This window comes from Cucurbita maxima, unplaced genomic scaffold (assembly GCF_002738345.1).
Source record: "Cucurbita maxima cultivar Rimu unplaced genomic scaffold, Cmax_1.0 Cma_Scf00059, whole genome shotgun sequence".
Lineage (NCBI taxonomy): Eukaryota > Viridiplantae > Streptophyta > Magnoliopsida > Cucurbitales > Cucurbitaceae > Cucurbita > Cucurbita maxima.
The window spans coordinates 523,656-535,555 of NW_019272075.1; the positions used below are offsets into that span (position 1 = coordinate 523,656).

Genomic DNA, 11,900 nt, shown 5'->3' on the forward strand with positions numbered 1-11,900 from the left:
AGAATTAGAAATCAGAGATCAATTGAGGAGACAATGACAATGACGGGGCATACCAGAAGAATTGTAAAAAGTGGAAATAGGTTTGGAATCAAGACCGGTAGATTTAGAGTGAACGAAGGGCTTTAAGGGTAGGAGTAGAGAGGATGAGACTGAAAGGTCTTTTATTTATATCTTTTTTTCATCGGAAGCGGAAAAAAGGAATGAGGTGACCGCAAAATTAGCAAGTACAAAAGATGAAACGAAGTTAGATTCGTTGAGTTAGGGCGAAAAAATGATTGGATACTCAATCTTAGCATTCAATCATAGTATATATATATATATATTTTTTGAATCCTTACATTAAACTCTTAAAAGTTTATTCTACAATTCATGTTCAGATAACTTATCGAGGGATGTCAGGCGAGTTGAGCTATATAGATATACAATTCTCTATCCCAAATATCTACCGGACCTAAACCTTTGACATTTCTAATACCAATACACACCCAAAAGTCATCAAACACCTAGAGTGTAAGTACACAAATTTTCATCCACCGTGAAGTAAAATTATGCATAAGCATTAATAAAATAGTCCATCTTATGAGACTAATCTTAGGTTTAACAAATCTTCCTAGGCTCAAGGTAAACCAAATCAAACCACCTATAGTTTGATTTTTATAGCCTGCATGCATATCCGAACAATCCCTACGCATATTTTACTTGTCTAAATTCTTGAATACAATTACCATAAAATTTTAGAAACTCCCTAAAAGAACACTCGTTGCTCACAATTTAGAATCATTTTACAAATTGAAGAGACTCGAGTGCCCAATCAAATAGCCATCAATCTATTCAATGGCTATTCACCTCCGTTTTCGTCATCGGAAATCTCTACTCTCTCTCTCCTCCCTTCACACTCTTACTTTCGACCTCGTCCTCGCATGGTCATTCTTCCCCCTACAATAGCCAAAATCTCTTAACTCTATTAACTCAACACAAACCATTAATGGACAAAAACGATTAAAAATGGCACAATATTGAACCTAAAATTCACAAGTATAATTTGATTTTTGCACTAAAATTAATAAATATTTGGGCAAATTTAAATAAATCAACGGTAATATAGAGCAAATAAACAGTGATAGTGTGAGAGGGGGCAGTAGAGAGCCTTTTATATCCGTTCTTTTCTTTTTGATGCTTTTGGTGAATCTGCCTGAGAAAGCTGAGAGAAAGAAGAGATTATCAAATAGGTAAGGGTAGAGTGCTTTGTATAAGCCCAAAACAGTTGATAAAGCACATGAAATCATATAACCTATTAGGCAAAAGAAAGATTAAAACAACAATTCTGTGCATGAGATATTGGCGATGATCCAAACCCAGGCCACAATCTTCTTCTGCAAAGCAAAGACCCAATGATCCCAAGTCTTTGCTCCCATCAGGCTACCTGAAACCTTCCTAAAATTGAAGAGACTGAGGAAATTAAGCATTTGGAAATATACAAATCTCTCTCGAACGTCGCTAAACTAGGCTTTATCATATATGAATCTGAACGCTAAACTAGGCTTTATCATATATGAATGTGAACAGAGACTATCGATTGTAGTAGTAAACAAACATGTTGTTTAGTGAGTTTTGACTTCGCAACAATGTTTATGATGGGGAGTGAAAACAAAAGTTATACCCCCCAACAATATTAGAACAAAGATAGGACAGATCCAAAAACCACCCACTTAGCACTAAACATCTAAAGAACATACAGTATCGAGTCTCGGGTCTTTGAGATATAAGGGGCAGAACTAAACCAGCCGATGCAAGAGGTGCTCTATCGTCGTCAAGGTTGTCGCTTGGAATGTGGAGCAACTGCAAGAAGAATTTTCTTTCTAGGTCCCTGAAATGAACAAATAAGCTTCAGGGTGACAGTTCAATAAATAATTCTGAAGAACATGAACTGCTAGCGACAGTTCATTCCTCGGTGACGAGTTGATTGCAAAAGGAAAAAAACAGCCTAACTTGATCTCTGGTAAATGTTAATAAAAACAGCTGTGAACTCTCAAAGGCTTCTATCACTCAAAGCATTCATTCTTTTCAAGTAAATCGCCAGGTTTCATTGACCCCAATACCAGCTTGCCACTTACTAATAATACCGGGGGAATTCCTTACTAAGTGGAGGTCCGAACCGACTGATCAAAGAATAAGCGGATGAGTTGTAGTTTGGGTGAAATGCTTCTCGAACCCAGAGCTAGCTGGTTCTTCCCGAAATGCGTTGAGGAGAGGCGCTTTCACATCTTCTTACCCCGAAATGGCAAATGGCTGGGGAAAGGAAAGGTTCCTTTTTTTAGGGTACCCCCAAGAATAGATCTAGTGGAGACAAGGTGAGGCTTGTAGCTCAGAGGATTAGAGCATGTGGCTACGAACCATGGTGTCGGGGGGTTTGAATCCCTCCTCACCCACAACCGGCCAAAAAGGGAAGGACTTTTCCCTCTGGGAGTAGGAAAATCATGATCGGGATAGTTACCCAACCCTATGCCTCCTTGACTCAACAAAATGCTGTTCCATTTAAAGTTACCCAACCCTTTAATTGACCTATCGACCGTATGTTACTTTAAGGTTTCTTTTGAAGGCTATATATAAGTTTATAACCATCCATGACGTTATTACATTCGGATTTCAAAGATTTAAAATGAGCCTAGAGCTTTTCTTTTAGCCAAGAGATAAATCAAACTTTGCAATCTTGTGATAGTTTGCAAGTTTAGGATAAGTTCAAGTGAGATATGATTGATTCTACTTGTAGAGTGATTAAGATCTCAAATTGATTCTACTTGTAGAGTGATTAAGATCTCAAAGAAGGAATAAGTTTTCTTGCTAAAAAGAAACTTGAAATTAATAAAAACAAATTTCAAAACGGAAAATTACATACAAACTCCCATAAATCCAAGATTTAAAATCTTCAATTAGGCTTTGTAACCAGAAGTAGCTTGATTTGACGAAGATTGACTTGTCTTTTGTCAATATCGATATCTTCGTTGAAGTCCCTGTGGCTTTGACTAAGGTACCTCAGTTTATATAGCTATCTTGTTAGACATTTACAAATAGAGCTTAGGCTACAATTAATTTGGAATTTTTGGCATCCGTAATGGGAACTTATATCCCCCTTACCACACACATGATGGTACAATAACAATAAAATATAAGCAATGAATTGACAAAACATAATAAAAGAGAGAAAATCACTCGACCCAAAATCTATATTGATTCACTTCTAACTCAGACTACGCCTAGTATTCTATAGTTGCTAGTTGTACCAGTAAAGACCAAGATTACAATGGGATCGAACTCACCTAAGCTAACAAAGGCTTTACCTTATCCCTAAGACCAACCTTCTCTAGAGGATTCTCGTGGTGGCAGCCTATTTTTCACTGTATTATCCTCACGAATAACCTAACAAATAAGGCCATATCTATAGGGAGTCACAAAAAGGTCATCTAGCAACAAGGGTTTTACAAGGGAAAATTGGGTTAACGCCATGGCTCTAGAAATGAGCATCACTGCATTCCAAACTCGAAACTTCGCCTCATGTAAATGCCATACTGCTCTAGGAAGCACCTAGGCGTCATGCTTTCTATCATCTACTGTCAGAGATACTACAACAAAAATGTTGTAGCATTACACCTCAATTCCTTTTCTCTTGGACGGGCTTTAAAGAACTCTCAAATTGACTTGTTTTTATAGAAGACCTTAATGTGGATGTTAGGGTGGAACCATAGATATACTTAGTCAAGCATAGAGAGAGGTCGTGACAAGTCTTGTAATGGGTGTTTTAGGGCAGGTCAATGAAGGAATGCCACTTATATGAAAATCCTTTCTCTATACTTGAGAGTTTGTAAAGGGAGGGAGAGAGAGTTCCCATATGGTTAGCTTCGTTTGAATGTAGATGCTTCATGTGTGTGCATGTGTTACACTCTTGAGGTACTTCACTTGAACAACAAAGGGTGGTATTGTGAGTGGAAGAAGTTCCCATACAGACGCTAGACCTATCAACAAGAGGATAATCTCACAGTGGGGGAAGTTGGCATGCTCTACTATTGCTGCTCTTCTTTTGGTTTTCCTTTTAGTCATTTTTACATCTTAAAGCATGAATTTTCTCCTTTTTCAACTTTTTAGTAAAGTTTATCTCGTAGTGTTTATCTTTTTTAAGTTTTAACTTGCCCCACAGCATCCACTAGAGTAATCCTTTATTGTTCTTAAATCTCACTCAGTTTAACGAAAGTGCTCGTCTCTCATCGAGAAAGAAAAGGAAACGATTAATCAAAAACCTGAAAGTGCTCGTCTCTCATCGAGAAAGAAAAGGAAACGATTAATCAAAAACCTAAAACCTCAATAGTAATTAGAAAGCATATAGACCATAGACATAAGACAAAGGACACAAACAACTGCCATACCATAGGTATTCCAAGCTCTTTGAGGTCATTCTCCCCCATTTGCTTCAAGGCAGTCATATCAACCTGCATCATACATCCAATAAACCACTAACTTATACATGATTAGGAAAAAGTTGGTAGGAGTGTTAAACCACCAATCAATTTAAAAGCTTAAATGGATGGGTTATGGGGTTATGGTAAATTTTAATTATACCAATTCTTGTAACACTCCTTATTTGTGCGCTTGAAAATTTGTAGAAGACCCAACAAGTAGAAATCAATATTAATAGGGGAGGAAATGATACTACACGAGTTTGAACACAAGACCTATGGTCTTGCGGTGATACCATGTTAAATCACTCGTCAATCCAAAAGCTTAAGCTGATAAGTAACGGGCTATGATAAATTTAATTAAATCAATTTGTTTAACAGTGAATTAGAAAGGAGTAAAACCAATGCCCTGTGTCACTCAAGAAAAGGTTAAGTGAAAAGGGAAAATTTAACATACTTCCTCGGCCTTAAAAAGAATCGAAAATTTTCCCAATCCTAGAGACTGCAAGAACCCATCTATGCTTTGAAGTTCGTCACCCTGTAAATAACAAGCCAACAGAAAACAGCAAAGCTTAAAGTTAAACATTTGTAAATAAAATAGTAATCAGTCCGACAAAGTTAAAAAGATATCTTCGTTCAATAAAACTTTTTTATCCTCCAGAAAGATTTACAAGATTCAATACAGAAAAAACGCCAAGAAATGAAAAGGTAAATTAATGATATTCGGCACTTTATTACCTATAATTCATCAAAATTGAGATTGAGAAACCTAATAATGGTAGTATCTTTTGATGTTGAAAGGTTACTCATTATAATTGCTAACGAAATGTCCCTAGTCATTAATGAAAATCATATTTTCGGTAGAACCTATATATATATATATACCAAAGAGGATAGTTGCACTCTTGCATCCAACGCCAAATAGCAAGGGAGAATGCCTCGAGCAAAAAATTGACCTTCAACATTCTAACCTTCCTCAACAATAAAAAGCAATAGGGGCAAAAGGGAGGATTATCACACAAAACAGAGAAAAATGATCTACAAGAGTACCCATTCAAAGGAGGGGAAATCCACAAGCTTCTCTATCAACAAGCGCAGAAAAACAAAGTTGTATGAAGTGGAATATCTTGAGCAATGACAGACAGATGCCACTGACACAAAGTGAGGTGAAGCTTTTTATCTCTCTCTGGAAGGTTGGTGAAATTTTTTGTGTGGCAAGCTTTACTTGGGAGGTTTAACATTTAGGATCATGATCAAAGACATTTTTTCTTAGTTTTGTACCCGCAATGGGGCATCCTTTGTAAGAGACATGAGGAGGACCTGATTCATATGTTTGGGGAGTAACAATTTGATAATGACATTTGGGATCAGTGAAGGAGCTCATTTGGGGTTAGTGGGGTGAGCAATAGAGATGGGCAATCTTGATTGCATACTCTTGTATTCTTTCATTTGTTCAATGAAAATTTGGTTTCTTGCAAAAAAAAAAAAAGAAAGAAAAAAAAACCTATAACAACATACAATAATTGCAGTAATTAAAATTTACATATTAGAAAATACGATAGCAAACCAAATCATTCAACACAGGCAACAGCTACTTCTAAATCAGATTGGAAAAATCAAGTTATAGAAAAGACAAAGGCCAAAAGCCAAGATATTTTAAGGGAGAATAAAATATAGATCATACTGGATAGAGAGTTTTGTGCGCAATGCCACTTGGCGGAAGATGTCGTGGAACAATATGCGCCACAGGATTTGCAGACGTAGGAAGCAATAGAGAATTAGTCCTAAACGTTGCAGTACTGACAGAACCTGAAGCATTGAGAACATCTTTGGCTACGGAGCTCACTGATCTTGGGTTCTCAAATGAAAGGTTTGTTGGTCTTCTCTGTAGTTTCTCATCATCTCTTTGTAGAGAATGGCGCCTTGAAGGTTCTACAATTCTAGCAGGTGATCGTTGTCTCAAATTATCCATGGTCCATGTGGAATAAGAACTTCCTAACGAGTCCTGAGGTAAATCATCTACTGTTCTTGTTGAAAGGGTTCGGCATACGATATTAATATTATGCAATTGTGGATCCCGACGCCGTGAATCAAGGTGTCGAATAGGAGTTTGATCTGCCTTAGGTAGCTTCTCCCGAAGGTCTACACACCTCTTATTGTCACTTTGAGCACGTCTAGATGCATCTTTTTGCAAGAGTTTATACCGAAGGTCATCTTTACCAATGTGTGATACTGATTTTAAAGATAACAGAAATTAGAGGGTGTATCAGAATTTCGTTAGCATGAAGGACAATAAAATTAGGTTGATTAAGCTCATTACCGCCCAACCCATTAGAACTCCAATTTGACATACCATCTCCTCGTGATCTGCCAAAGATAAATAAGGCACGTACATTCAGAAAGGAAGCAAAATAATTTAAGAAACAGAAAAAAGAACCGAAAGAACTAATCTACTGTCAACACTCCAAAAATGAGGATGCATATGAATAACTCAACATTTCTGGTAATCACAAACAATCCGAAGTATTTTGCAAATAACAATTCATTTTCCAAACGTGAATAACGTTCCTTTTTCATGCATTCAATCAAAAATACACCAATAACTGCAAATAGAATTTAAGACCAAATCATTAATCAAGGTCACTGAGTGATCGAAATACCGAAAGTTGAGCAAACAAGACAATTCTAAGTTATAACGAACCATAGCAGATAAAACGTAAAAGGAACGAGTGACATACCGTTTGTTATTAAGTTGGCTTCCATAAAACAGATCACTATCAGGGCTATTTCCCAATCTATCTCTCACAGATCTCTTAGTTCCAGAAACGGGCAAAGAATCAGAAACAGATACATCAGTTCCGGGTCCAGCCTTTTTTACTACCTACAAAGTGATTGATAAATGTATCAATAGAGACAACAAAAATCGAGACGGCCAGACAAACAACTATCAACAACGTTTCAAAATTCAATCAATAAGAACATGAATAAACAAAAAGAAAAGAAAATTTTCTTTCCATTTTGCCATCTTCTAGGTAACAACATTATGCAACGACACTATACAGATCAATCTTTTCAAGCAGGAAACAAGAATCAAGTTCATTAAGCATTAAGAGAAACCATTCCCAGCAGAACCTGAAACATGACTAACTACAAGTTAACCGAAGAAGAAGAAGAATCAAACAAAGTGATAACTGATAACCAACCTGTCCGCTACGGCCGAGTGTAATGGTAACTCTACCCCTCGAAGCAGCTGACATGCTGAAATCAAAAAACCCCAGGCAAAAAATGCGGCCGTATGCTTTCAATTACACATTAATTCGATGAAGCGAATGGCAACGAGCAAGTACAGAATCCCTAAAATGAAAGCGACAATGGCAGAATAATAGCAGATAGATTAAATGCTTTTGATAGCAGAGGAAATCTAAAACCCCCAAGGACCCTAACAGCGTATAAGTTCGCTCACGAAGAATGGGTGAAGAGAGAGAAATGAACACAGAGCGATTGCTTCGGATGGGAATGAAAAATACGAACACGAGAGAGTGGGATTTGGATGGAATGCAATGTGCTTGAATATGAGCGCCGGCGTTTACCTCCTCATTTGCAATGGAAATTGAAAAATTGTAGCACTTTCTCTATGAGCTGCTCTTGATTCGAAGTTAATCGGGGCGTAATTTGTGAATTGTTGGCTAAAATGACAAATCTATGCAAGCAAAGAGCTAAACTATGTATGCATCGGCTACTCTTGTCAAAATTGTATACACTCATGAAGTCATGCTCATTGATCCCATAGGTGTTTAGGGCTATGTTTAAGTGGAGGAGATGAATGATCCCAACTCCATATCTAATATTCTACCTCAAGTCATAGAGAGATTAGTGTTTTGATATGACTAAGAAAGACGGTGCATTACCTAAACACGACAAGAGAAGATATGTAAACGAGTTGAATAAAATAGCAAGTAAGAAAGACATTAGTCTACAAGATCTATAACCTAGAGATTTGATACCGATGGCAACGACCCTAGATTTCAGTTACCTAAAGTCGCTACAGTTAGTCTAAGCTCATATACTGAATATACTCTAAAAAAACATCATCATTTCAAAAGAAAACATGTTTCAACATTGAAAACACTGTTCGTTGGATTCGTCTTCTTCAGCTGACTCTTGATTTCTTTCTCTCTCCTCCCCGTAGTCATTTCCAACGTTTTTTCTCATTCTTTTCTTCCTCTATCTCTATATTGACCCTCTCCTCTTCTTTTCCACGAACATTCATTGCTCGTAATCACCTACATTGATAGATCCACAAGATTTCTAAAAATTGAATCTATCTCTTGTTACCGACGACAATGGACGTTGGAGAGGCGTGGAAACATACCTTAGGCGGTTGTACACTCATCGAGGATCTCTTTCGCGTGTGAGTTGGGCGTCATGGTGCATGTTTCAAGCTTGCCAAAAAAAACTTCTCCATTTCTCTCTCTCTCTTATGTTTTTCTCTCACTCTCCTTTTCTTCCTTGCATGTCGCTCGGAGGATGCGTACAACTCCTACACCTCGCCGGAATTCTCGAGCTCCGGTGACGTCTTTTCGCAAATTCATTTTCTAACAATACGTTACAACCCGTCTTTGACTCTTGTTGCTTTGATATCGGAGTTGACCTGACCTCAACTTGATCAGAAATCTCTCTCCTCCTTAAAACTATCATGGTCAACACTTCCTACCGACTCTTCTCTTCCTCTGTCTAGATGGTACTTCTATGTGACCATGTGTTGTTTCAAAGGTTTATTTGTCTCTCCCCTTCGGTGGAGGTGTTGGCTTGGTGTCTCTTCCTAGCGCTTAGGTGATCACTAACCGTGGTATTGGTGGATTTAATGAACCCAACTGTTAGCAAGTCATTTAGTTGCTTGTAGAATTAAACTAACTTGGGTTGAACTATATGGCGTTTATTCGTGGCATGTGATTTTGCCCCCGATATGACATAAACCTCAATTTTGCCCCCCTCCTTAGGTGGAGATAAATACTTTGTATGACTTTCTTGTCTTGTGACCCAGTGTTTCTGAATTGACCGCGAGGTCTTTGTTGGGGTTGGCTCGTTCGAGCTTCCCTCTTCCAATATGGTAATGGCAGCAAGCGTAGGTTCATCATGGCTTAGATCCTGTCTCAACTGTACTGCTGACATCATTTTCACCCCTTCTGGCTGGTGAGTTTTTATATGATAATCGTCGAGTTTGACCCACTAAACTTTTTGTTAGGGGCATGGGAATGACTTTGTGTTTTAGTAGGAAGTTTATCCCTAACATGATGTCGAAATCGTCCATCTTGATTATCATAAAGTCGGTTCGTCCAGTTCAAGTTCCTAGCTTGATGGGAGTTCTCTTTGCAACTCCTAAGACAGATAAGGCGGTCGATACTTGATGATCCCCCTTACATATGAAGCAAGAAGGGGGGTCATAGCTTTGACTTTGGCTATTCGGGCTGTGAAGTCTCCGCCATGGAGTCCTACCTCTCTATTTGGAGGATTTATATCCCTCCTCCTAGCCTTTGGATCTATCACTTCCTCCACCTCTGGGGGAGTTTGGTCAATAGTTCTTATTTTCTCCATTTGCGAATGCTCTATTCCACCCCATCTCTTGAGACTCTTCGCTATCAAGATCAAACAATCGTTTGGCAATAGCATAGATTGTGGAAAGGGTTTGGATTCTTTATTTATAGAGCTTGTTTTTCACCCACGACTTCAGCCCCTCGATGAAATTGAAGATCTTGTTTGTATCAGACATATCACAAATATTTAACATAAGTCCAAAAAACTGCTTAATGTAATTTTGAGAGTGGAGTTCTTGTTTCAAGCTATCTCAAGTGTCCACCGTACATCGACCATCTTGAATGTCCATGTACTTGGACCTCAACCATAACTTTGCATCGTCAGCTAGATGCATTGTTGCCAATGTGACCTTCGCTTCCTCTGCCACAGTACTAGTGACTCGAAAGTATTATTTGTGGTCAAATATAAAGTTCTCTTGAGTCTTGGCATCTCGAACCCCACAAAAGGGTTTGGGCTCTAGGACCTTTACTTGTTAAACTGTGCTACACCCCTAGTTGGGATTTGTCCCCCATCGCTCTCACAGTGAGGTTTAATCTGGTTCTTAGATCCGCCACTTCAGCCTTAACTACTCCAAATGCTTCTCTAAAGCCATCAGAAAAATTTGAGACCATCTGGACGATCGCTAGTTGGACATTGTCTAAGCCCTCGATGCGCTCCTCTGTTCGGGCAATCCCCACGCTCAAAGCCACCAGCTCTTGTGGTCTTGTCTTCTAGGGCCTTGACCCTAGTCATTAATTCGCGAATAGGGATTGCTTCAAGGCGGCCCACCATCTCATTGAATCTGTTGGCTTTAGCAGCAATCTCATTCATGTGAGATAACAAAAGCATCATTCCATCAAGAACTACACTCATGCAGAGTAACTATTCTTCGATTTTAGCTAATCAGTCAGCCTAAAACTTGTCCAGTTGTTTTGCAGCGGACATGTTTGTGTAATACTTTCCAAAGAACCTACTCGGCTCTAATACCACTTGTCACAATCGTATTCTTGCGATAGCGGTACAACGATTGTTGCAGTACTTGTTCTAACCAAGCGAACAAGTCAGCCGTGAGAAATTCGGACGTCATAAACAACGTCGGTGTATGTTCAAGCTTCGAGTCACGTTGCAAGAAAAGGTTTAGAAAATGTGAATGAGGAAATACATTTGAAAATGATTTGAAGAATTGAAGAAAACAATATTATATGACTATAAGCAAATTAAGAAATATCACGGCCTAAATTGTATATAACTCAGGGTAAGAAGAAAGGACAAATAGTCATATCCCCCTATAGTACATTTTCGGCATTTTAGCATGGGCACGTAGACATGGTTTTGGTGAACGGCCATCCACCCCGTATTGACCCAACATGAAATGGGAAAGGCCTACTAAGATCATGTAAAAGGGGTTTGAAACGACCATGCTACCATGGACAACACGTCCTGGACAAGCAAGACCGGGACATCTGCCATGCAGCCACAGGCAACACACTTTGGACAAGCATGACCGTGACACTTGGCATGGTGCACGACGGTCGATGTACATTCTGGCGTTCGACTACAAGCCAGAAGAGCTAGCTTGACTAACAAGCCTAAGGGGTGTGTGAGTCCGCCTGGTGGGTTTATGCTCCCACGTGTGGATTATGTGAAGAGAAGTACTACACATCTAACTTTCCGTAACGAAGAATATAGTTTTAAATGATAGGTCTCATTCATGTTGATGTGTTTGCATTCCCTAACTCTTTCAACAGTGGCGTCACTTACTTAATATTTCTTAAAATATTCCAGCCTTGTGTTGCTCTTATATTTAAGGTAAATGCAAGACCCTATTGTGTTGAGATTTATGCCCTTAGGCCTCTTAATTAATTATTAAATTTTTAA

The 11,900-nt window shown here is 38.6% G+C and overlaps 1 protein-coding gene across 2 annotated transcripts; it reads right to left on the reverse strand.

The window, feature by feature from the left end:
• Nucleotides 1-1,226: 1,226 nt before the first annotated feature.
• On the reverse strand, nt 1,227-8,257 carry LOC111471860 (ankyrin repeat and SAM domain-containing protein 6). Of its 2 annotated transcripts, none has more exons than XM_023117530.1 (8): nt 8,039-8,257; nt 7,652-7,706; nt 7,187-7,329; nt 6,769-6,815; nt 6,133-6,680; nt 4,906-4,986; nt 4,419-4,481; nt 1,227-1,867 (listed from the first exon to the last, which is right to left on the reverse strand). In XM_023117530.1, the coding sequence occupies exons 1-8, from the start codon at nt 8,044-8,046 to the stop codon at nt 1,811-1,813; spliced, it is 1,002 nt and encodes a 333-aa protein (XP_022973298.1). In that variant the 5' UTR covers nt 8,047-8,257; the 3' UTR covers nt 1,227-1,810. The 2 variants fall into 2 exon arrangements, with proteins under 2 accessions (XP_022973298.1, XP_022973300.1); XM_023117532.1 differs by having other exon boundaries at nt 7,652-7,802; nt 8,039-8,256.
• Nucleotides 8,258-11,900: the final 3,643 nt, after the last annotated feature.